Source organism: Suncus etruscus, chromosome 9, assembly GCF_024139225.1.
Source record: "Suncus etruscus isolate mSunEtr1 chromosome 9, mSunEtr1.pri.cur, whole genome shotgun sequence".
Taxonomy (NCBI): domain Eukaryota; kingdom Metazoa; phylum Chordata; class Mammalia; order Eulipotyphla; family Soricidae; genus Suncus; species Suncus etruscus.
Window position 1 is genome coordinate 25,363,143 of NC_064856.1, and position 25,179 is coordinate 25,388,321.

Consider the following 25,179-nt stretch of genomic DNA (forward strand, 5'->3'; position numbering starts at 1 on the left):
GCACTTGGCCTACTCCAGATGGACCCCGGTTGGATTCTTGGCATCCCATGTGGCCCCCAGAGCAGCCAGGAGCAATTTCTGAGTGCAGAGCCAGGAGTAACCCCTGAGCACAGCTGAGTGTAACTCCCACCCCCACAAAAAAAAATTTTTTTAAAAAAGCTGACCCACTGCGGGTCCCGCTCAGGACGGTGCTTTTGCCCGGGCGCCTGTAAAAAGCACTTCAGCTGAGCGCCCCGGAAGCCACGGGAGGCAGCCCTCCCGGGGACCAGTCTAGAGGGCCCAGGGGAACAAAAGTGTTAAACTCCAACATACGCATCGCGAAGCAAGAAAGAATCTAATATGAAACATAGAAACAGATAGTGCCAAATTGCAAGCAATAGGTGGTGTACATTTAATGAGTAGGGGGGCAATGTTTCCATCTCCCACTGCTGCTGAGATGGCGGAAATTATTCCAATTCAATATGAAATGGAATACACAGAAGGTATTAGTCAGAGAATGAGGGTCCCAGAAAAACTAAAGGTGGCACCCCTAATGCTGACCTGGAACAAGGATTCCAAGAAGGTGTTCCAAATGCTAGTGTGATTATGCAAGTTCCAGAGAGGATTGTTGTAGCAGGAAATACTGAAGACATTCCATTTCCAGACATTTCCAGATCTTGACCTTATTCAGTCAACTCCATTTAAACCGCTGGCACTGAAAACACCACCTCGAGTACTTACACCAAGTGAAAGACCTTTAGATTTTCTGGATTTAGAAAGACCTCCTCCAACCCCTCAAAATGAATTCAATTGGCAGGCTCAAAAGAGAGCAATCTATGAGTGAAAATGCTGTATATCAAAATGGACAGCTGGTGAGAAATGACTCCATGTATGGCATTTCAAATGTAGATACAACAATTGAAGGGACTTTAGAAGACATGACTTTTGTAGATGCCGCTTCATTAACGCGACAGATAATCAAACTAAATAGACATCTATAGCTTCTAGAAGAGAACAAAGAACGTGCAAAAAGAGAAATGGTTATGTATTCAATTACTGTAGCATCCTGGCTGCTTAAAACTGGCTCTGGTTTCGCTGCTACAGGTAACTTCAGCTCTCAAAAAATATTGTCTCAACAGCTGAAAATATAAAGAACTTGCAAACTTTTTTGTTTCAGTCCCTGCTGTATGCCATTTTATAGTCCATCCCCTGAAAATGTATTCCTTCCAGATAGATGGGGGAAAGGACTGACAGTTGCAGAAGTCAAAGTATATTCTGTCATTCAGTTGTATTCACTTTTAGCTAGTTCTGCAGTAACATCTACTCAAAATTCTTCCTTTGCATGTTTTGTAAATAGACTGTAGGGTGGGTTGTTTTTGGTTTTGGTTGTTTTATCTTTGTTTTTTGCCTCATTAGTCTACATAACTGATTCTTTGAGTTGAAGAAAAAGATGCATAGAGAATTAATTTAGAAGAGTATCTGTAAAAGAGAATTATTTTGTCCTGTTGTACAAGCCCTAGTGAATGGTTTTGTTAATAAATATTTTTGCATCTACATTTCAACATGAATTCCTCTCAAGACATGGCCTCATGTCAGATTTAATAAAATCAAGCCACCTCATGTTTCACGATCACTTTAATTAAAATGATTTATAACAAAAAAATTTAAAAATAACTAGGTCATAGTAATAGTACAGCAGGTAGGGCATTTGCCTTATATGCAGCCAACGAGGGTTCAATCCCAGACATCCTACATAATTTCCCCGAGTCCTGCCAGAATGGACTCCTGAGCACAGAATCAGGAGTAAGCTCTGAGCACTGCTAAGTGTGCCTCCCAAACAAACAAAAATCTGGCTTGATTTTGTTTTGAGGAGTGTTTGTTGGGAGTCACAATTTGGTGGAGTTCAGGAGCTAGTCTTTGTGCTTGGGGTAGGGGTTCACTCCTTGTGCTCAGGGGACCATGCATTGTGCCTGGAATATAATATGGGCCTCTTCATCTAAAGCATTTGCTCAATCCTTTGTACTATCTCTCCAGCCTCTTCTTTGCTGTTGATGCTCTTTTAGTTTTTAGATCCCACCTAGACCCATTCCCTTATTTATCTGTTGCACTGAATCACCTTGATCTGTAGAAATTTTTAAAACAGAATTTTCATTTATTTCTTGTATATTTCCTTGTGTATTTTTTTTGGCTTACTAATAATACTGACTTTTAATTTTTTATTTTCAATATCTTGTGATTTTTTTTTGTATTTTTTGTATATTTTCTATTTCTGATTTAAACTCAGTATTCTGTCTAGGAGTTTCCTTTTACTTGTTTGTTTAGTGTTGGGGGTGAACCCTAGAGCTCACAGTGACACAGATGCTCTACCATTAAACTATCCTTAAGCCATCTAACTGTTTATTTCCTACAACCAATGGTGCCCAGGGCCAACCCTCAGCCCCCACTGTTTGCTCAGGGGTTACTCCTTGAGATACTTATGTGATCAGACCATTGAGCATCTTTCTGGCCCTCAAATTATGTGTGTGTGTGTGTGTGTGTGTGTGTGTGTGTGTGTGTATGTGTGTGTGTGTGGTACCACACCTCAGGGGTTATTTCTAGCTTCACACTCAGGAATTATTTCTGGCAGTGTGTGAGGGACCAAATGGGATGTAATGGATCAAACCTGGGTCAGCCTAGTGCAAATGCCCTACCTGCTGTACTTTCGCTTCAGTACCTGCCCTCAAATTCTCTTGTCTTTTTTTGGGGGGGTGGGGTGGGGTTGGAGCCACACCTGTCAATGCTCAGAGGTCACTCTTGGCTCTGTGCTCAGAAATCCCTCCTGGCAGGCTCAGAGGGACCCTATAGGATGCTGGGAATCGAACCCAGATCTGACCTGGGTCGGCCCTGTGCAAGGCCTACTGCTGTGCTATCATTCCAGCCCCTCTTTTGAGTCATTTGATTCTCTTTTTGGGGGACTTAGAGGTGGAGGTTCACAGTATTCAACACTCAGGAGTTATTCTGGTTCTGTGTTTTTTTTTTTTAATTTTTTTTATTTTTAATTATGAGAACAAGGATGCAAAGAAAGAGGACAAGGTAAAGTTACAGTGGAAGGACAATACATAACATAATTCTCAGAAGTCCCCTTGCTGATATCCCAACTTTGAAATTTCATCCAAAGAACATTAAGATTGTAACACACTATAATATTTCTTAACAGCACACAAGGCAATCTAAAGCCATAAAACTTACATAACTCCTTAAACATTACAGGCATAGCATTTTTTTTACATTTCCATATTTATGCATATTAGCTTAAGTTGACCTCAAATCTTAACTGGGTTCTTTTTAAGGATTAGAGTCAAAGGAGCACAGCAAAAATGGTGTTAGAGTGGCAATTGTTGTTTGCATAGGCCCACCAAAATATGAGGGACATGGAAAGAAATAACCTTGGCCTAAATACAAAAAGACCCGATCCCTGAAGGTTCCTGGCACAAGACCAACTCTAGGCTCCAGGCAAGCTAGATCGTCCAATCCAAGACATTGTCTGTAGTGCCAACACACTTATATTTTTCACACAGTCTCTGTTGTTGGTATCAAGCTTCTGTATTTAAGATCCTGGAATCTGTATATCCAACATTGAAGTCAGGATGTGGAGCGTCCTCTGGTTTCACCTTACAATCAAAGGGCAATGCAGGGAGCCCTGTCCTGTAAGCAAATCGTTGTTGTTGTTAAGTCTTCTCAGTGTTAATGGAAGTCTCTTTTGAGCAGGACAATGTCTGAGCAGTGTAGAGTCTTCCTTGGTAGAGGATTGCTTCCAGGTGATGCTATAGACCAGCCTGGATGTTTTGTGGATGGCTTCCCTGGTTCAGGGAAATGGCCTTTCTTCTGAGGTCTGTGCCAGGTCGTTATGTCAATGTTCAGGGTGTAAGGTCCCTTTGCACTATAAGATTTGTCTGTACCAATCTCTATTAGATAGGATCTTATTTATATGTATAGTATTTTCCCATTTTAATGTGCCTATGCAAAAAAGGAGGAATGCCACGTGGTGTTCTTGGCCCATAAGGGGGTGATAAGAACAATTATGGTTCAATCATAAGCATTAATCTGGGGGACTCTTTCTCTAAGATTCCTTGTTAAACAGCTCAAAAAGAGAAGGAGAAAAGCTGTTAGAATCATCACTATATAAGACAACATTTAGTAAGAATTATAGCTGTCAGAGAAAAAAAACAAAATATTCTAAAGAAATACGTATCCATTTTATGTATCTTGAAACAGTTTGGGGTTGTTACACACAATGCACGGCTTTGGTCTGTGATAACGCTTGTACACTACTGATTAAAAAGAGTAATATAGATTAGAAATGTTTGGGGGGGATAGAGAGTAAAGGAATAAAAAAGAGCTTTGTAGGGATGTGGGAAAGGGCACGATACAAAATAAAGATTCTGGATACGTAAAACGTAACATAACAATAGGAATACTCTTAATATACGAACCCCGCGCGGTTCTGCAGTTTTGGGATGCATAGGGCGGGATTTCTCCCCCCCCTCCCCCCAGGGCCCGATTAACCAGGCGTGGCCCTGAAGACCCACCAGGTTTGGGGGGATCTTGGCCCCCTGGACTAGGAGTTCAGCCCAGGGGACCTGTGGCTAGCTGTCCTGCCCAGAGCCCCCACCATACCAGTCAAAGACCCAGAAATCCTGGCATGTGGAGTGGTCTGAGCCCAGCCGTGCCTCTGCAGTTTTGGGATGCATAGGGCGGGATTTCTCCCCCCCCTCCCCCCAGGGCCCGATTAACCAGGCATGGCCCTGAAGACCCACCAGGTTTGGGGGGATCTTGGCCCCCTGGACTAGGAGTTCAGCCCAGGGGACCTGTGGCTAGCTGTCCTGCCCAGAGCCCCCACCATACCAGTCAAAGACCCAGAAATCCTGGCATGTGGAGTGGTCTGAGCCCAGCCGTGCCTCTGCCCTGGTTCTGTGTTTTACCTGACATCTCATGGTGCTAGGAATCCAACTAGGGTTGGCTGCATGCAAACCTTTTAAACCCCTGCACTACCTCACCAGCTTTAATTTTAAACAATAATTTTTGCTTAAGAACATCCTCTTTCTCTCTAGTAATGCTACAAGTTGTCACCTCATTTCTGAATTTGATTCATATTTGTTTTGGGGCCACACACCTGGCAGTGCTTGGGGGTTACTCCTGGTACTGTGGTCAGAAGTTACTTCAGGCAGGCTTGGGGACCATATTGAATGCTGGGGATGGAACCCAGGTGAGCCGTATGCAAGGCAAGCACCCTACCCACTGTGCTATCCCTCCAGACCCTGAATTTTCATAATTTGGATTCATACTGTTATTTTTATTGCATATTATTTTAATGAATGTCTTTTAACATGTTTTGTGTTTTGTGAAGATTCTTTGTTATATAGTTCAGTTAAAAATATACCTACAGAATTTTATGGGTTTTCTTTGGGGATTTGGGAAGAATGTAATTTAGCCTGGGCAGCATGACACTTGTCTTATCAAGTCCCCCTACTGCTATCATTTTTTTTGCAGATGAGGAAGTAGAACCCCACTAGGTAGTAGGCCTTGTAGGTAGTAGCCTGCTAGGGTCAGACAGCTAGTGACAGAAGATAGAGGCGTATGCACACCTTCTGTCCTGGTCCCATTTCTGCCTCCTCCATCTTTGTCCCTTCTGGATTCTGTTATTGATGACCCCATGAAATCATCCAGGCAAATTGCTCAAGAAACCTCACAGAAACAATGGTGTGTTCTCTGAATGTTTCTATTAGTCTGGAATTTGTAGTTACAAAGCTAAGGATTAGAGAGGTGTAAAATGTTGTGCTCAAAGACGGATGGGGGGCTCAGATAAGATCTAGCCCCAGGTCTTTCTCTGCCCCAAAGTCAACATCCTTTGGCTGACCAGAGCAGTGCTCTCAGCTGGGGCCAGTTAGGTTTGTGCTTGGTTACAACCCTGTGTATGTGGGGCGCTACTGGCATCTAGTGGGTAGTGGCAGGGGATATCACAAAGTGCCCTAGGGTATATTAAACTGCATCATCTATTCCCATGCCACCCGAAATGCTAGCAAAGCTGGCATGGGAAACTGCTCTGCATCACAGGGCTTCCTGAGTCAGTACTAACTTTGAATCAGTACTAGAGCTGCTTCCAGGCGAGCTCTGAGCTCAGCACCACAGATTCTGGAAATAGACATGGCCTGGTTCCTCACAGACCGTAAGCCCAGGTTTCTCTCTTCAGAGACTGTTTAAAGCTGACAGAACTGAATGCTTGGAGTTGCCCAAACCAGGATAAAGGACCCTCCTTCTGGTTTCTTTTCAGCTCTCAAGGGAGGCATGCTAACCTGACAGTAGATATTTCTTGAAACAGTATACCTAGTTGTTGCACAAATCATGTTACTAGGGACTCCCTAAGCAAGGGACCTTATTTTTTTTTTATACCACAAGAAAATGGGTCTTTTCAAAGGTCATTCAGAGCATGAAGGCAAACATGTAGAAGAGGACTTTTTTTTTCTTCTCTGATCTTATTTCCCAACTTGTAAAACAAGGAGGCAGGTTAGTGGCTCCAGTTTAATCCCCAGAGCCACATATGGTTTCCTGAATATACCAGGAGTGATCCCTGAGCACAGAGTCAGGAGAAAACACTGAGCACTGCCGAGTGTGACCTCAAATAAAAACAAACAAAAGAGGGCTGGAGAGATAGCATGGAGGTATGGCATTGCCTTGCATGCAGAAGAACGGTGGTTCGAATCTCGGCACCCCATATGTTCCCCCGTGCCTGCCAGGGGTGATTTCTGTGCTTAGAGCCAGGAGTAACCCCTGAGTGATGCCAGGTGTGACCCAAAAACAAACAAAAAAGAGGCAAATGCCCTTCGACAAATGAATGGCTAAAGAAACTGTAGAATATTACTCAATGAAATATTATGCAGCCGTCAGGAGATAAAGTCATGAAATTTTCCTATACATGGATGTACATGGAATCTATTATGCTGAGTGAAATAAGTCAGAGGGAGAGAGAGATGCAGAATAGTCTCACTCATCAATGGGTTTTAAGAAAAATAAAAGACATTTTTGAAATAATTCTCAGAGACAAAAGAGAGGAGGACTGGAAGGTCCAGCTTACAACATGAAGCTCACCACAAAGAGTGGTGAGTGCAGTTAGAGAAATAACTATCATAACAATGTGAATGAATGAGGGAAGTAGAAAACCTGTCTCAAGCGCAGGCGAGTGGGTGGGGAGGAGGGAGATTTGGGACATTGGTGATGGGAATATTGCACTGGTGAAGGGGGTTGTTCTTTACATGACTGAAACCCAACTATAATCATATTAATCAAGGTGTTTAAATAAAGATATTAATAAAAAAGACAATAAAAAGTAATTCTCAATGCTTCTACAAGAAAAAAAAGAGGCAAGTTTCTATAACCTGAAAATTTTTACTCTGCAAAGTGAAAATAGGTATTCTGAGAGTATATAGACTGGAGTTCAAATCTAGATCTTTCACCAACTCATTTGAGTAGTAACTCTTTCTTCCTGGGCTCCGGGTCTACAACTGTAGATGGGACTATCCTAGCTTGCACACACATTGTAGTAAGTTATTCAAAGCAAACTAGCGTATGCCTGGGATACGTGATGCATCACAAATAAAAAACTTGTTATTGTTGTTGGCTATATCTTCACCTAGTAATGTTATGGTGGTTTATTTGAGACTTTCCAGTCCTGATATAACTTGGTTCAATGAAGTATAACACCAGAAAGAACTTAAAAATAATGGCCCTTGATTATAGGATGGATCTGGGCATCTCTGAGTCCCCTCCCAACCTTTCCTATCCTCCTGATAGCAGGATCTGGGATTGCATCCTGGACTCTGGCTACCCCAGTGGGCCCTGGGTCTGTTGATAAGGGGGGGGCGGTTTCCCCAGAGCCTCTTTTTCGATGGGATTTATATAACTATTTGCCATTAGGTCTGACACTTGCAAGTGCTGCAAGTGCTGAGCAAGGGGCTTTCTCTAATAAATTTATTTGACCAGCTTTTCCTACCAAGAACTAATGATTCTGGAAGTTCAAATAACCCAACCAAAGTCTCACAACTAGATTTAGGGTGACCAAATTGTGAAATGTTGAAAATGGCATCCCAACTATGCTCTCATTCTAATCTATAAAACCTATGGACATATCTTATGTGGTAAAGGGGACTTTGTAAATGGGATGAAGGATTTTGAGATGGGACTCTATTCTAGATTCTCTACATAGGTTCGCTGTAAATAAACATAGATGTGCTTACAAATTTTTATTAAAAAAAAAAGCCCTACAGCATGAAATAAGTAGAAGTTGATTCATATTTTAGGGCTCTGTATTCAGGGATCACTCAGGGGTCTGTAATCCAATCCAGGTATTCCTGTGTTATCCAAATGCCCCCACTGATGTACTAGATCCTCACCTTCAAACCTCTGCTTTATCATGAACCCCAAAGCAAAAATCAGTGATTGAGATTCATCCATCATAATGAGGAAATCGAAGAAGGAAATGAGGAAATCACAGAAGGGATATTTGTCCTTGCCACTCAAATAAAGATGAGTTGGTCCGGTGCGCCCTGGACCTCTAGGAAAGGCAAAGGAATCCAGGAACGCGGGGAGGAATTTTAGTATTTTTATTTTATTTTATTTTATTTTATTTTATTTTTTATTTATTTATTTTTTTTGGTTTTTGGGCCACACCCGTTTGATGCTCAGGGGTTACTCCTGGCTATGCGCTCAGAAGTCACTCCTGGCTTGGGGGGACCATATGGGACGCCGGGGGATCGAACCGAGGTCCGTCCTATGCTAGCGCTTGCAAGGCAGACACCTTACCTCTAGCGCCACCTTCCCGGCCCCATGTATTTTTATTTTTATTGTTTGTTTGTGTGACACCCAGCTGCGCTCAGGGGTTACTCCTGGTTCTGTGCTCAGAAATCGCTCCTGGCACTATATGGGATGCCGGGATTCGAACCACCTTCCGTCCTGTATGCAAGGCAAACAAACGTCCTTGTGCTGTGCTATCTCTCCGGCCCCCGGAGAGGACTTTTAGCCGCCAGGTGGCGCCAGAGGCCTTCGGCGGCCGGCGAGCAGGGCACAAGCGTATTCACAGGCGGCGGCGCCCCGCCCGGGTCCTGTGCGTCACTTCCGGCCGAGGAGCCGGACCGGCCGGGCGGGGAGTGCGGGTCGTTTTTGGTGCGCGCTGCCGGCCGAGGCTCCCGCCGCCGCCGTTTGACCCGCGCTCCGCCCCGTAGCCGGGGCCGGTGAGTGCCCGTGTGCTCGTCCGTGTGCTCAGGGGGCCGGGGAGAGGGAGGGATAAGTGGAAGTGGGGGACCTGGAGAGACCCCCCCAGGAAATAATGAGGACACCTGGGGCAGAGACGACCAGAGGCAGTGGGAGACCTCGCAAGGTTGTGGAAGGGACGCGAGGTCCTTAGGGTGGACGTCTCTGATGGAGGGCGGGGGACAGAGATGCTCCCCAAATGATGGACTGCAGGTGAGGACTGCAAGGTGGCACCTTGGCAGATGATGTATGCACCCTCCCCATTTGCCCACTCGCCAGCCTGGGGCCCACCCTGTCTGCTGGCACTGCCAAGGCCCTGGAGAGTAAACCACTGGACCCTGGTCAAGGGGAGCCCCCCATCCTTGCAGGGCTACTCTATGGAGGACTTTTTTCTGCCCAATCAAAAGGTGTGTCCTCAGGCAGGAGACAAGATGTACCTTCTAGGGGCCCTTCTCTGACAAGGGGGCCCCTGGGCTGTGGGATTAGACATTTAGTGGCCCTGGGTCCTTTGTAAATGGGACTAGGGAAGCTCAAGTGAGATCTGGATCTTTGTGCTGTTGGACACAGGTAAAAGATCTGCCAGATAGGCTCTTTTTAAGCCTATACACAGTGACTTTAAAGCCAAAGACTCTATCGCTGTCTTTTGCAGCCCCAGGGCCTGTGATCACATCCTCTCACGTGGATGCAGGTGATGAATAATTTGATCAGTGAGTGGGTGATGAAACCAACCGAGATGGTTCGTGTAAACACCCCGTGCCACCCAATTGCAGTTCCTAAAAGGGGGTTGGGGGTGGAGAGGAAGCCAAATGCTGGAAATCATCACCCCAGGAGGACAGTCAGCAGAGCAGAGCTCCTGACTGCCGCCTCCTCCCAAACAGGTGGCCTTGAAGTTGAGTTTGGAAGGTGCTGAGTTGTCTGGTTGGGAAGAAATGGGATTCCAGACAGTATTCAACATGGATGAGATGTTTCATGGGTGGTGTATCATTTGTCTGGGCTGGCATGATTGGGAGTGGGGGTAAACCAGAGGGAGGGCCAGGCAGAAATGAGGCTAGAGAGGGTTGGAAGCCAGGCCTGGATGAGAGGATATGAACACGAATCTGTCTAGAAACAGACCCTGGAGCATCAGTTGGTGACTTCCACAGAGACACAGTCAGGTGGGTCTTGGCAGCCTGTGGTGGTGATTTCATTCTTCATCACGTACCTTCCTCAATCCAGTGTAACTCATCTAATAGATATTCATGGGGTGTGAACTGCATGTCTGACACCCTGTTAAATGCTGGTTCACAGGTGATGCGTAAATAGGTGTGAATGTGGCCCACAAATTATCTTCAGTTACAAGAGAAGGGGAAGTCTGAACCTGAGCCCTCCCATGGGAGCCCTAAACCTGGGTAAAGTCAGAGTGGACTTCCTGGTTCACACACCAGCTTCTGGGGACTGCAACAGGAGCTTGAAATGGCCTCTGCAACTGTGCTCACCCCCATGCAGTCTCTGCAAGGCAGCTTTATGCACTTCTGACATACAGAAAGTCAGAGAGGGAGTTTAGCATCTCTTGCATGTGTGAGGTGCCAGCATCACAAAAAATAAAAGTAGGATTACATATAATCAGGTGCTTCAGCCACTTGGCCATCTCCACCTGCCCAGCCCTCCACCATGACCATGAAATATTTCAAAAATTATTTCATGACTATGAAATATTTAAAATTTCAACATCTGGGGGTAGGGTAGAATGCAGGTTTTGTATGTCTGAAACCCAGGAACCACAGCAACACACACACACACACACACACACACACACACACACACACGAGACCCTTCTCGGTTTTTTTTCCATAGTATTTTTCTTCGGGTAGATTTTTTGCTTATTTTGTTTAGGGGCCATTTCTCTCTCCCTCATTTTTTTTTTTTTAATGAGATAGTTAGAACGTTGTTGATCAGGCTGGAGCGATAGTAAAGCAGATAAGGTAATTTCATGCATCGGACCCAATTTGATCTCTGCCATCCTATATGGACCCCTGAGCTTGTCAGGAGTTACTCCTAAATGCAGAGCTAGGAATTACCCCTAAGCACTGCTGAGTGTGGCAAAAACAAAACAAAACAACAAAGTTGTTGATCAGTTGAATTTTGATTATACAATATTCCGACACCCATTCCACTGGGGAAGCCCAGTGTTCATTTCCCACCAGGGGGCCAGTCCCTTGAGCACATATATATGCTTAATAAAGGGAGATGTTTTCCCTCATTCTCTGTGTATCTCCTGAAAGAGAGCCTGGTGTGTGTCAAGTATGCAGTATTTGTGGAATGAGTCAAATGGCATCGAGTGAGGACTTGCTCTGAACCAGCACCACTTGGATAAGGTCCTGAAGAAGAGCATGTCAGTTGGAGGGGTGGCATGTGCCTGAGACTAACAAACTGACCAGGGGGAGAATGAAGGTGGGTATGGCTGGAGATTAGGAAGGATTGGAGAGGGGAGACACACATTTGAGGAATGACCTGGTGTTTCTGGTTGCTGTTGACTGGCTATATGCAGACACCTCCCACTACACACACACACACACACACACACACACACACACACACACACACACACACGAGCTGCACACAGGGCACTGGGGATTGGAGCTAGCATCTGGGCTTATGGAGGCAGGCATTCTGAGGCTGCGTTGTTCTGTGCTATTCTTCTATTGTCCCTCAGAGTTGGTTTTTGGTTTTGGGTCACATCTGCCTCTGTACTCAGGAATCACTCCTGGTGGTGCTCAGGGAACCATATGGGATGCTGAAGATCAAATCCAGATTGGCTGCATGCAAGGCAAGTGCCTCATACTGGCACTGTCCCCTTCATTTGCTTTAATTCACTCTTGGATTTTTTTTTTTTTTTTTGGTTTGGGAGACGCGTCTGACAGTGCAGGTTACTCCCAGTGGTTTGGGGGTAACCTGTGGAGCTGGAGATCAAAGCCAAGCCTACGTGCAAGGCCTGTTCTTTGTGCATTGAGCTGTCTGTCTCTCTTGCCCCATCTTTTCTTTTTGCAGTACAGGGACTCGAACTTGAGGCCTCCTACGTGCTAGGTACTTGCTCTACCACCAAGCTGCACCTCAGCTTCCATTCATGTTTCTGTGATATGAATGTTAGTCATGCGTGCTGGAAGGTTGGAAGGTCATGGGACTGGAGGGCTGGTATGTGACCTGCCAGCTGCAGGGCACCTCGGCCTGGGGTCGGATATAACTCATTCCCCTCATTGTCAAGGGTGGCTGCCCTGAGGGGCACTAGAGCTACCACTGACCTCTGACACTGACCACCGCAGCCTGCTGGGGCCTCTGGAAAAAGCCTAACAGGTCAGGTGTGACTGACTCGGCTCCCCTTTCTACAGGCCTCCCGGGAGCCCATGTCCGAGGAAAGCGACTCCCTCAGAACCAGCCCTTCGGCTGCCTCCCTCTCGGACAATGAGCTGCCTTCTCGCCAGGCGCCACCCGCCTATGTGTGCTCGTTGAGCCAGGAGCTGGTCACCAAGGCACGGGAAGAGCTGCAGGAGAAGCCAGAATGGAGGCTCCGGGATGTGCAGGCCCTGCGGGACATGGTACACAAGGAGTACCCGCACCTGAGCACAGCCCTGGACGACGCCTTCCTGCTGCGCTTCCTCCGGGCCCGCAAGTTCGACTATGACCGCGCGCTGCAGCTGCTGCTCAACTACCATGGCTGCCGGCGCAGCTGGCCCGAAGTGTTCACCAACCTGCGGCCCTCGGCACTCCGCCACGTCTTGGCGTCCGGCTTCCTCACCGTCCTGCCCCAGCCAGACCCCCGCGGCTGCCCCATCCTCTGCATCCGCCCAGGTACTTGCCTCCCCAGCTGGTGTGTTCACATGTATCCCTACCCAAGGTGTGTATGTGTCTGTGTGTCTATGCGCCTACATGCACAGATGCACCGTCCCAAGTATGTGTATGTCTGTGTGAATGTGGATCTGTGTGTTGTGTATGGATCTGTATCAGTGTGTCTCTCTGTGATGGGTACACTGTGCATGTGTCTTGTTCTGAAGGCTCCTTTGAGGACACATAGCTTGTCCAGGAAGGGCAGATTTTGAGGAGACAGAAATACAGGAGAAACAGTGAGCCTTGGCCCTGAAGCTTGGTGCCAAATCCAGTCCCTCCCAATCACCTCTGTTTCTGCCCTGTCTCTGCTGCCCAGACTTCTCTTCTTCTCAGTTCTCTGGGGTCTGCTCTTGCTGCCTCAGTGCACAGGCCTAAATCTACACCCCTTAGCCCTGGATTTATCCCCCCTGCCACTTAGGTTTCTGCTGTGCATTTATAGCATTGAGCACCAGAGAGGTTGGGACATCTGCCCCTGCTCAGGATTCCAGCAGGTCCTCCCACACCTACTGTATCCACACCCCTTTTGAGTGGGTGAGGGATGGGGAGCAGTATGGGCTGAGCAGGCAAGACTCATGCTCCACCCCTTATTTCTAATTCCAAACTGGGGACACTTCCTGTGCTTTTGGCTACCAAACTCATCCCTCTCACCCAGACACTGCCCAGATTCTCTTTGGAAACTTCCCTTGAGCTCTTATGGATTCTAGGCCTTAAGTACTTTACATCTTCCAAGTTAGGGGATTTATTCTGTTTTATTTGTTCACTTTTGGTTTGGGGCCACATCTACCAGTGCTCAGGGACTACTCTTGGCTCTGGTGATCTCAGGGATCACTCCTGGCAGAGCTTGGGGAAACTATATGGGCTGTTAGGGATCAAATCCAGTCAGCCACATGCAAGGCAAGCACCCTAGCCACTATACTATTACTCTGGACCCATGGGGAGGGGGTGTTTTAATATAAACAGTCCTGTGGGAATTTCTGGACCAAGAGACCTAGAAATAAGTCAACAGGTGTTTCTGTGTTTCTCTGTATATAACTCAGGAATGTTACAGAACAGATATTACCACACTGATTTCTTGTCTTATGTGGTTTCCACCCTTTGCTGGTGAACGGAATTGTTTTCCCCATCTGTTGAGCAAATCTGGCCGTTTCCCAATCAACCCTACTTTTCCGGAATAGACAGATGCTGGAAGTCTTGCTCTCACTAGGGTATTGGTTGTGCCCTTTGAAATGTGTGTTTCCAGGCTGATAGTCAGTGATGTCCACACAGCAGGATTCCTTGGCAGCAATATTGAGTAGCAACCTGGGACAAGATTGGGAAGATTTTTTTTTTTTGGGTCACACCCGGCAGCGCTTAAAGGGTTACTCCTGGCTCTACACTCAGAAATGGCTCCTGGCAGGCTCTAGGGACCATATGGGATATCAGGATTCGAACCACCATCCTTCTGCATGCAAGGCAAATGCCTTACCTCCATGCTATCTCTCCGGCCGCAGGAATATTTTTTATATATGTGAGTTTGTTGTTTGTTTTGGAACCACACCTGGCAAGCTCAGGATTACTTGACTCTGCACTCAGGAATCACTCTTGGTAGTGCTCAGGGAGGAATGCCAAGGATGCTTGAGATGCCAGGGATCAAACCTGGGTCAGGTGCTTGCAAGGCAAGCACCATACCCATACTATCTTTCTGTCCCTTTTATATGAGTTTATATATCCTGTGGCAGTATTTTCTCTTTCTTTTTTTTTTTTTTTTTTTTTTTTTTTTGGTTTTTGGGCCACACCCGGTGACGCTCAGGGGTTACTCCTGGCTATGCGCTCAGAAGTCGCTCCTGGCTTGGGGGACCATATGGGACGCCGGGGGATCGAACCGCGGTCCCTCCTAGGCTAGCGCAGGTAAGGCAGGCACCTTACCTTTAGCGCCACCGCCCGGCCCGTATTTTCTCTTTCTAAGGGGAAGGTCGATAGTCGGAAAGATAGCACTGTGGTAGAGTGTTTTTGCCTTGCACATGGCTGACCCAGGACAGACGGTGGTTCGATTCCTGGCATCCCATGTGGTTCCCTGAGCCTGCCAGGAGTAACCCCTGAGCCCTGCTGGGTGTGACCCAAAAAAACAAAAACAAAACTAAAAAAGAAAGAAAGGGGGCAGGTCTCCAGGATTCTCCTGAGAATTGTGAAGAGCCAGAAGCTGTCATTTCCATCTTCTCTCCTAAGAGAAGAGGGGATCCTCGGATATGTGGAGAGGGGGAATAACCTCTAGCTTGGGAATGAGAATTTGTTAAGGCAGCCTTGGAAAACCATCTCAATCTTCTCTGGCCTCATGGTGGCTGCTTTCTTTACCCAGACAGCTTTTGCCTCCTGAGGTCCTATGTTCCCAGCTCCCTGCAAGCTGAAAGCTCTTCTTTTTGGAGTCCCCATTGAGTCCCTGTGGCTAGACTTGATGAACAAGGATGGCTCCCATACCTGTCAGGAAGAGACAGTACTGAGCTGGCTTCCTTCTAGAATTGGGTCAAGTTGGTTCACCCAAACTGCATGGTGCATGTTTTGGTGGAAGGAGAGGGTAGTTCCCCAAGGAAAGTAGAGTGGTGCTCTGAAGATAAGGGGACATGTCTCAGGACAGACTCAGAGAACTTTAAGATCAGTATCATCCCATTTGCTTTAATCCTAGGAGATGTGAGCTCAGAGTGAGGGAACACATTTAGCCGCAATACTCCAAGCCTCCGTTCCAGACAGTGCTGCTATGTTTGTAGTTAAGAAACATCGGCTACTTAGTGGTCCCATTTACAATGCTAGAGTCATGCCAACTTTCTTTTTCATTTTAATCAAGTTTTATTTTATTTTATTTTTTGGTTTTTGGGCCATACCGGGTGATGCTTAGGGGTTACTCCTGTTTATGCACTCAGAAATTGCTCCTTGGGGGACCATATAGGATGCCAAGGGATTGAACAGCTGTCTGTCCTAGGTTAGTGTCCGCAAGGCAACACCTTATGGTTTGTGCCACCGCTCTGGCCCCTCATTTTAATCAAGCTTTAATGAGATGTTCAGCCTGTCTAATGATTTGTTTTGTTTTGGGAGCCACTTCCAACAATGCTTAGGGCTTACTCCTGGCTCTGTGCTCAGGGATCACTCTTAGCAATGATCTGGGATCATATGTGGTTCCAGGGATTGAATCTGGGTTGACTGTATGCAAGTAAGCACCTTTCCACTCTGTACTGTCTCTTCATCTCCAGTCTTCATTTCTGTAATAGTCTGGCTCTTCTTCTGGCCTTAGACCGGTGGATACCCAGCAGCTACCCCATTACTGAGAATATCCGTGCCATCTACTTGACTTTGGAAAAACTCATTCAGTCTGAAGAAACGCAGGTGAATGGAATCGTAATTCTTGCCGACTACAAAGGAGTGAGCTTGTCCAAAGCATCTCATTTCGGCCCTTTTATTGCCAAAAAAGTGATTGGCATCCTTCAGGTATGGGCTTTGTTTGTCTTGTGCCTCTCTTGGGCAGCTTAGCTTTACCCAGGGACCTGTGTGCTCTTTACCTCCTGCTTCTTAGTGCTCACGCCCCATGCCTACACTCGGGAAGACAAAATCATTGGAGGGGCAAGTTAGAACTGACCTCTGACTTGTTCTCACCTGGTTCCCCAGTAGTTCTGGGGGTTGTCTTCACTTTGGGCCAGATCAGCTTTGGGGTGAGAATGGCTGACCATCGGGAAGGAATCCTCCTAACAGAGCGAGATGGTGCTTTGTCCTTGCCCTCTGGATGTTGGGCCGGGTGTGCTGCGGGGCTCAGAGCTGATTCCCATCTCAGGGTCTATTTTGGACACAAGTCACTGGGACCAGGAAATTACTTCCCTGAGTGCACAGTGGTAACAGTCTACACAGTGTTTCTTCTAACTCCCCAGGCCTCCCAAGAACCCTCTGAGGTAGACTGTACAAGAACTGCATTTCCTTTGGAATGGGAGAAACTGAGACACACACACATACCCTCTTGCTGCTAACAGATCTGATTTCTCAGTTCTCCTCACCAAGTGCTAGGCTGCTGTCATGTGCATGTTGGGTACACTTCTCTGACTTATTTTAGCGGGAGGGGGCACAATTGGATATGCTTAGGGCTTACTCCTAGCTCTGAACTCAGGGATCACTCCTGTTGGTGTTTGGAAGACCATACAGAGTCCCAGAGATTGAACCTAGGTTGACTGTGTGCAAAGCCAGAGCCCTGCCAACTGTTCCATCACTCAGACCCCACCCAGTACAGCAATTCTCCTGGAATTCACAATGTCTTAGCCCTTACTGGGCACCAGGCTGATAATTTACCTTTTACTTTTTCTTTTCTTTTCTTTTTTTTTTTGGTGTGTGGGATTGAGCCACACCCAGTGGTGCTCAGGAATTAGTCCTGGCTCTGTGCTCAGAAATCACTCCTAACAGGCTCAGGGGATAATAGGGGAAGCTGGGAATTGAACCCAGGACTGTTCCAGGTCAGCCACATGTAAGGCAATGCCCTACTACTATGCTATCACTTCAGACCCTGGCCCTGTTCTTGGGGATCACTCCTAGAGAGCTTGAGGGGCTCAGGTGCTGGGGACTGAACCCTGGTTAGCTGCATGTAAGACAAGTGCCTTATCCACTGTACTATCTCTTTAGCCCCTAATTATTTATGTTTTTAATTTTGGGGAGCCACACCAGTGATACTCAGGGACTGCTGCTAGTGGTGCTTGGACCCTGTGGTGCTATGGATCAAACCTGGGGCCTCCTGCCTACAAAGCATATACATGGGCTGTTGAGTCATCTCACTGCCCCAATCTGACTGCTTAAATATCAGTGTCCAGGGCAAGGGCAGGAGAGCATGCCCAGCTGCACAGGGCTTTAGGCCCAGTCTCTGGCATATAACCTTCTGAGAAACACTGGGTTTAGCACTGGTAGATCCTGCACTGCTGGGAAGGTGACCCCCCCAAAAAGCTATCAGTGTCAATGTCTTTATCAGAAGTCTGAATCTAGGCTCTGAACCAATATTCTTGCTTTTCTTAGCTTCATTTTCTCTTTGAATATATCTCAGATAGAGCTTCAAGGGTCAGGATAAGATTGTGTGGATCAGGGCAGGGTGGTGGCGCTAGAGGTAAGGTGCCTGCCTTGCCTGCGCTAGCCTTGGACGGACCGTGGTTAGATCCTCCAGCATCCCATATGGTCCCCCAAGCCAGGAGCGACTTCTGAGCACATAGCCAGGAGTAACCCCTGAGCGTCACCGGGTGTGGCCCAAAAACCAAAAAAAAAAAAAAAAAAAAGGATTGGGGGCCAGAGAGATAGCATGGAGGTAAGGCATTTACCTTTCATGCAGAAGGTTATCGGTTCGAATCCCGGCATCCCATATGGATCCCCCGTGCCTGCCAGGAGCGATTTCTGAGCACGGAGCCAGGAAAAACCCCTGAGCACTGCCGGGTGTGACCCAAAAACCACACACACACACACACACACACACACACACACACACACACACACACAAAAGATTGGATCAAAAAGAAAAAAATATATATAATGTGGGTCAGGTTTCTTTTAGTCCTATAAGATAAAATAGGGACCAGGGAATTATTCCAGAATTAAACAAGTTTGGCCTAGAGGATATAGTGTGTTTCTTTGGAATTTCACCCTAAATATCACCTCTAAATAGTGCTACAGCTAATTAAGTCTTACTCCTCAAAATTGACTATCCAAGGACTCTTTGATGCATTCATTCTAGACCCTTCCTGAGAAATAGCCTATGGGCAGTGCTGGCTCAGCAGGTCTGATGTTTGCTAGATCATTTCCACTGAAACAGCTCTCCACTTACACTGGCCTGACTTTCCCTGAATGTAACTCGGGATCCCAAGCAGACTCTGGTCTTGAGGCCCATCTTCCTCCATTTGGGCTGTTTATGTGAAGACCCCTCTGAGACTCAGACCACATTGACTGGAGCTTAAAACAAAGATAGACAGGGAAATGGGCTGTGTGCTGGGGTTCCCCATTTCTAACACCCCCCTTCTATTCCTTCCTAGGATGGTTTCCCCATTCGGATCAAGGCAGTCCATGTAGTGAATGAACCTCGGATATTTAAGGGCATTTTTGCCATCATAAAACCATTTCTGAAGGAGAAAATAGCAAGCAGAGTAAGTGATCCTCTTGACTTAGGATGTCTTAAAAATTATTTTGCTTAGGGCCATATGTACAGTGGGTAGTGCATTTGCCTTGCATGCAACCTCCCTGGGCTCAATTCCCAGCATCCCATATGGTCCCTCAAGCATCATTAGGAGTAATTCCTGAGCACAGAGCCAGGAGCTACCCATGAGCATTGCTGGGTATGGCCCAAAGATAATAACAACATTATTTTTGTTTTTCTGTTTCTTCCTTAATTTGTATAAGAGAAATAGCTGCACATTTATTGAAACATCAATAAGATAATTTTGTCTGGTGATATACTGCTTTGGAAGGTACAAGGTTACTGATGAAATAAAATGAGCAATCCTTCCTTGAAGATGAAATTAGCAAGTAAATATATATTATATATATATATACATATATATATATATATATTATTATTTGACAGAGAGCAAGCAGAGCCAGGATTTTTATCCTAAAGACTTCTCTGCTCTGGCCCAGAGAGATAGTATAGTGTGTAAAGTAACTTGTCTTTGCACATACCTAACCCAGGCACTGCATACCATGCCTGAGCCTTGTAAAGTGCTTTCCTCAGTGCAGAGCTAGAAGTAAGCACTGAGTACTGCAGTATATGGCCCCCAGTGAAAAAGACTTCTCTGCTCAGCAATCACTTAAACCAGGGGTGGCGAACAAGTTCGACACAAAGAGCCAAAATTTTAAACTGTGAGAGTCAGACAGCCACACCACATAGTGACTTGCCAAAACACTCACACAAAAGCATATAATTTTAACAATAATCTATTAAACACAGATTACTTTTTGCCATTTTGAGTAAGGATAAAAATCCTGTTCGCCATCCCTGACTTAAACTTTTTACTATCCTGTGTGGTGTGGAATTTCACTTTAGTGTTTTGTGATGATGGGGAATGACTACAGATATGTGTAAATGTGTACTTACCCACGGAACCACCTCTAACATTCTGGCCTGGGTATGGGGAAGGAATATTATAAGAGGACAAGTGAGAGGACACAGAAAAGTATCTGTCTGGTGGGCAGATATCGAGTTATGGTGGTTTTCTTACTGCCATTCCTTGAAAGACTTTTGTTTGTTTTGGTTTGTTTTTTGGGGGCCACACCCAGCAGCACCCAGGGGTTACTCCTGCCTCTGTGCTCAGAAATCGCTCTTGGCTCAGGGAACCATATGGGATGCCGGAAATTGAACACATGTTCATCACCTTTCCTGTGACCACAACTAATTTGGCCCGGAGGCTTGTTCTCTCCTTCCTTGGTCTTAGGGCCCTGTCACCCACATCAAAGCCTGGGTGTTGAGTCACATCCATGTTCAAGAAGTAATCCCATGAAGGTGGAGAGTCTTGAGGTTATGAGAGGGAACCTAAAATTCAGATCCAGGAGTTGGGAAGAATAGCCCAGAGGCTAAGAGCACTGTCTTGCAAGCGAAGGTTACGAGGTCAATGCTCCCAGTCATTGCCTGCAGTTATACAGCTAGGCCACATGGGCATGGCCCTCACTGAGCACTGCATCTAATGAGAGATTGTGAGCACCATGGCCTGGAGCATGACCCCCGGTGAGCACCTGAACCCCGCAGTCAGTCTCACCAAGCACCCTAGCCAGAATGAGCATGAGCTAAAGGGATGCAACAGTCCAGGTGTAGGTGCCACCCTAGCTATCATAACGGTGGCACGAGATTGGGAGGGGAGTGAGGGAAAGAATCCAGATCCAGAATCAGGCCCTTACCCTAGGGATTTCCATTCATCTGCTCAGGAGCACAAAATTATGCATCTTTAAAAATTTCCTCTCTGGGCTGGAGAGTTGCATGGAGGTAAGGCGTTTGCCTTGCATTGCAGAAGGATGGTGGTTCGAATCCCGGCATCCCATATGGTCCCCCTGAGCCTGCAGGAGCGATTTCTGAGCATAGAGCCAGGAGCAAACCCTGAGCGCTGCCGGTGTGTGACCCAAAAACCATAAAAAAAAAACACCTCTTCTCCAGCTCTTGCCTCAGTGTGAAGCTGACTAGTTTCCTAGAGTTCTTGTTTTTTATGGAAGTTGCTTTTCATCGAAGCAACCTATAGACTTTCCTTTTATCTCTGTGCCACGACCTCTTTGGTGGCCCAGAATGCAGCTCCCTTGCCCCTTCCTAGCCTCACTCTTTCACATTTCTACCCCCAGAAAGCTTAGATCCTGGAAACAATGGAATGTGTGCCATCTGGCATCAGGTGTAAGTGCTAATGGAAAATAAAAAAAGCAGACTGGGAGGAGTGTGTGGGAAGGGGCAGACGGGCTGTGGAGAGCTTAAAGGAGGTAGTACGGAGAAGGCAGTATTTGAGCTGAGACTTGGAAGATGTGAGGGTGGAGGGAGTCTTAGACATGGGTTCCAGGGCAATTGACAAGAACAAGCCCCTAAGTGGGAGCACCAGCAGACGGCAGTGGGAGGTGAGCAGAAGAGGGCCAACCTGGGCTGTGATGGCCTCTGGGGCCGTGGTAATAGAGGCTCATGGAACATCAACCTGAGGGAGTGGTGTGAGTAGACTGGCAATGTCAGAATTGGTTATGGGGCATAGGTGGGAGCAGAGACCATACAAGCTATTGAGGATCTGAATAAGAAAAGCTGATGTTGGGGCCAGACATATAGCACAGCAGTAGGTGAGATGGTGGTTCGAATCCTGGCATTCCATATGGTGCCCCCATGCCTGACAGGAGTGATTTCTGAGTGCAGAGCCAGGAGTAACCCCTGAGCACTTCAGGATGTGACCCAAAAACCAAAAAGGAAAAAATCAAACAAACAAAACAAAGATGATGTCATGGTACCACTAGGGTCGCAGCAAAGTGACTGGATTCTGGAAATTTAGGGGTGGGAAGTTGGACCACACCCAGCGATCCTGTAACCCTCATCCCATCTCTGTGTTCTGAGATCACTCCTGGCAGTGCTTGGGAGCCATGCAGTGCTAGGGGCCAAGGATCAAACCAGGGTAGACTGCATCCAAGGCTGATATCTTAACCCCTACTCCATCCCCTGGATTCTGGAAATAATTTTCACAGAGTAGCCAATAGCCCTGGCATATAAGGAAGACAATAAAGTGTACTCAGGCCAACTGGGAAGGCAGTTACCAGAACTGCTGGCTTTATTTATTCAGCAGATCCTTTAATCCTGGTTGTGAAGGAGGCTACTACTTAGGGGCTCACTAAATACCGTGTCTTTTCATTTCATTTCTTAGTTTTTCCTCCATGGATCCAATCTGAACTCTCTGCACACAAACCTTCCAAGAAGCATTCTCCCCAAGGAGTATGGGGGCACAGCTGGAGAACTAGACATCACTTCCTGGAGCCAGGTGTTGTTGGCCTCAGAGGACGACTTTGTGAGGGAATTCTGCCAGCCAGTCCCCACCTGCAACACCGTCCTGGGTCAGGCTCTGTTGCCCGAGGGGCTGGCCTCAGAGGCACAGTGTGATGACTCCCTGCGGGCTGTTAAGTCACAGCTCTACTCCTGCTACTAGCCAGCCCATGTGTAAACGGAATTCTTCTGTCTTGGGAGAGGCACAGGGTGTCATGGTCTTGCTTCTTGGTAAGGAACAGTATGCCAGAAAACCTGCTGAGCTCAGAGGGTGAGCTGGAGCTGTGGGGGAGGGCAGCCTTCAGGTACTTAAATGACGCCATAGGAAGCATTCCTGGTAATTATTCTAGAAATTTGGAATCCTAGTTTGTTGCCATCAGTTTGGAAGCTGAATTTGGTTCTTATACTTCTGAAGCAAGGAAAATGAGAACCCAAGTTTTATCAATATACATTCCAGAAAACTACCCAAAAGGTTAAGTTCCTAAGGAACAAGTCAGCTGGGCCTGTGAGGTGGCCACTCATGAGACTGAGGGTTTATTGACTTTCACATGAATCATAATTCAAGACTTCTGTTAATCAAGAAAATACAAGTGTGGGGTATAGGCCCCAGCTGCCATCTGGGTTTGGAAAGGAGCCCCAGGACAGAAGCAGAGCTTCCTGGTCAACCAGTTAACATGGGAATCAGATAAGCAAGAAGGCTTCTGAGATCCAGGGGCCAAATCTGACATTAGATACTGAAGGTTCCTCCAACCCATAAAGCCTTAGTCCTGGTTCTCAGCAGAATCTTGCACCACCTAAAGTACTGGGGGTCAGACCTGTGTAGCAAAGGGAATTATGGTGTAAGAATTAAAGGGGCCTGGGCTCCAGCCCGTTATCTGGCTGTGGACAAGATCCAGATCAGTGATGCTCCCTATGCCTGTTTAGTGGGATTGGATGAAGTTGCTGAAGCTCTGAGGCTGAACTGAATGACTGGATATTTTATGCTGGTCTCCTGCCTTGAAGGAGACTCTTTGGGGCCTAGCTTCTTAAGAATGATGGGTCAGAGGATGGTGTGATAGCACAGATGCCTTGCACGCAGCTGATCCAGGACTGACCTTGGTTCGATCACTGGGGTCCTATATGGTCCCCCAAGCCAGGAGTGATTTTTGAGTGCATAGCTAGGAGTAACCCCTGTGTACCACAGGTGTGGCCCAAAAAAGCAAGAAAAAAAAAAAAAAGAATGATAGGTCAGGGCCTGGAGCAATGGCGCAGTGGTAGGGCATTTGCCTTGCATGCGGCAGACCCAGGATTGACTGTGCTTTGATCCCCAGCGTTGCATATGGTCCCCCAAGCCAGGAGTGATTGCTGAGCACATAGTCAGGAGTAACCCCTGAGCATCACCGGGTGTGGACTGAAAATTTAAAAAAAAAAAAAAAAAAAAAAGAATGATGGCTCAGGGCTAAAGCAATAGCACAGTGGGTAGAGTACTTGCCTTGCAGATGGCTGATCCGGGTTTGATCCCCAGCATTCCATAAGGTCCCCTGAGCCTGCCAGGAGTGATTGTTTTGTTTTGGGTTACATCTGGCTGCGCTCAGGGGTTACTCCTGGCTCTACGCTCAGAAATTGTTCCTGGCAGGCTCAGGGGACCTTATGCTGGGACTCGAGCCATCGTCCTTCTACATGCAAAGCAAACACCCTACCTCCATGTTATCTCTCCGGCCCTCAGGAGTGATTCTTGAGTACATAGTCAGGAGTAACCCGAGCACTGCCGGGGGTGCCCCCCAAAAAATTATGGGTCACCATTTGCCCCTAACTTTAAGAGTATATTCCTGAACTCAGCAACACCATCTTGCCTGTTATACTGAGAGCAGGGAGGATCCCAGGGATGGTGTGAGAGCCTCCCATTCTGGATTCAAATATGTATGGCCAGGCTAGGCCATGGGGATGGGCCACACCACATTTGCCTGCAAGGACGTTATGATGGAGTCGCTTCCTGAATTCCTCTCCGTGTGGACAGGGACAGGTCTGGACGTTGGTTCTAGACTATATTTCTGCACTTTAGACCACTCCTGGCAAGAATCCAAACTTGGGTCGGTGAGGTGGCGCTAGAGGTAAGGTGTATGCCTTGCAAGCGCTAGCCAAGGAAGGACCACGGTTCAATCCCCTGGCGTCCCATATGGTCCCCCCAAGCCAGGGGCAATTTCTGAGCACTTAGCCAGGAGTAACCCCTGAGCATCAAACGGGTGTGGCCCAAAAAACCAAAAGCCAACCTTAGTCCAGCCTCAGGCAAGGTGGTTGCTGGGATGGCTTTTTTTTTTTACACTTTCATATTCATTCCAGAAAACTGTGGAGGGGAAAATTGATGTTGATTATTCTATGAAGCTCTGCCATGTGTTTGAGACACATAGGAAAAGAGGGCAGCTCTATGGAGAACAGGACTCAGGAACTCAAAAGCCAGCCTGCTATGAACTAGCTCATCCTCCTAATAGCACTTTTGAAAATGTGTGGAGAAATTGATGACTTCATCTTTGCCAATCTAAAAAATTGCTCCTCATGGACACCAACCTGGATCCCTGAGACATTGGAAGTGACCGAAGGCACAGCCCTGGCTGCTC

The 25,179-nt window shown here is 46.9% G+C and overlaps 1 protein-coding gene and 1 pseudogene across 1 annotated transcript; both read left to right on the forward strand.

Moving 5' to 3' along the window:
• Positions 1-264: 264 nt before the first annotated feature.
• LOC126017455 (mitochondrial fission factor-like) lies at positions 265-1,051 on the forward strand (annotated as a pseudogene).
• Positions 1,052-9,170: 8,119 nt separating this feature from the next.
• On the forward strand, positions 9,171-23,476 carry TTPAL (alpha tocopherol transfer protein like). Its single transcript, XM_049779315.1, has 5 exons — positions 9,171-9,242; positions 12,627-13,086; positions 16,385-16,578; positions 19,137-19,247; positions 22,470-23,476. Exons 2-5 carry the CDS (start codon positions 12,642-12,644, stop codon positions 22,746-22,748), a joined length of 1,029 nt encoding a protein of 342 aa, XP_049635272.1. The 5' UTR covers positions 9,171-9,242; positions 12,627-12,641; the 3' UTR covers positions 22,749-23,476.
• The last annotated feature ends 1,703 nt before the right edge of the window (positions 23,477-25,179 follow it).

Coding starts and splice junctions, on each gene's coding strand:
- TTPAL (XM_049779315.1), top strand. CDS start 12,642: ATGTCCGAGGAAAGCGACTCCCTCAGAACCAGCCCTTCGGCTGCCTCC. Junction 16,579..19,136: donor AAGTGATTGGCATCCTTCAG/GTATGGGCTTTG, acceptor ATTCCTTCCTAG/GATGGTTTCCCCATTCGGAT. Junction 19,248..22,469: donor AGGAGAAAATAGCAAGCAGA/GTAAGTGATCCT, acceptor TTCATTTCTTAG/TTTTTCCTCCATGGATCCAA.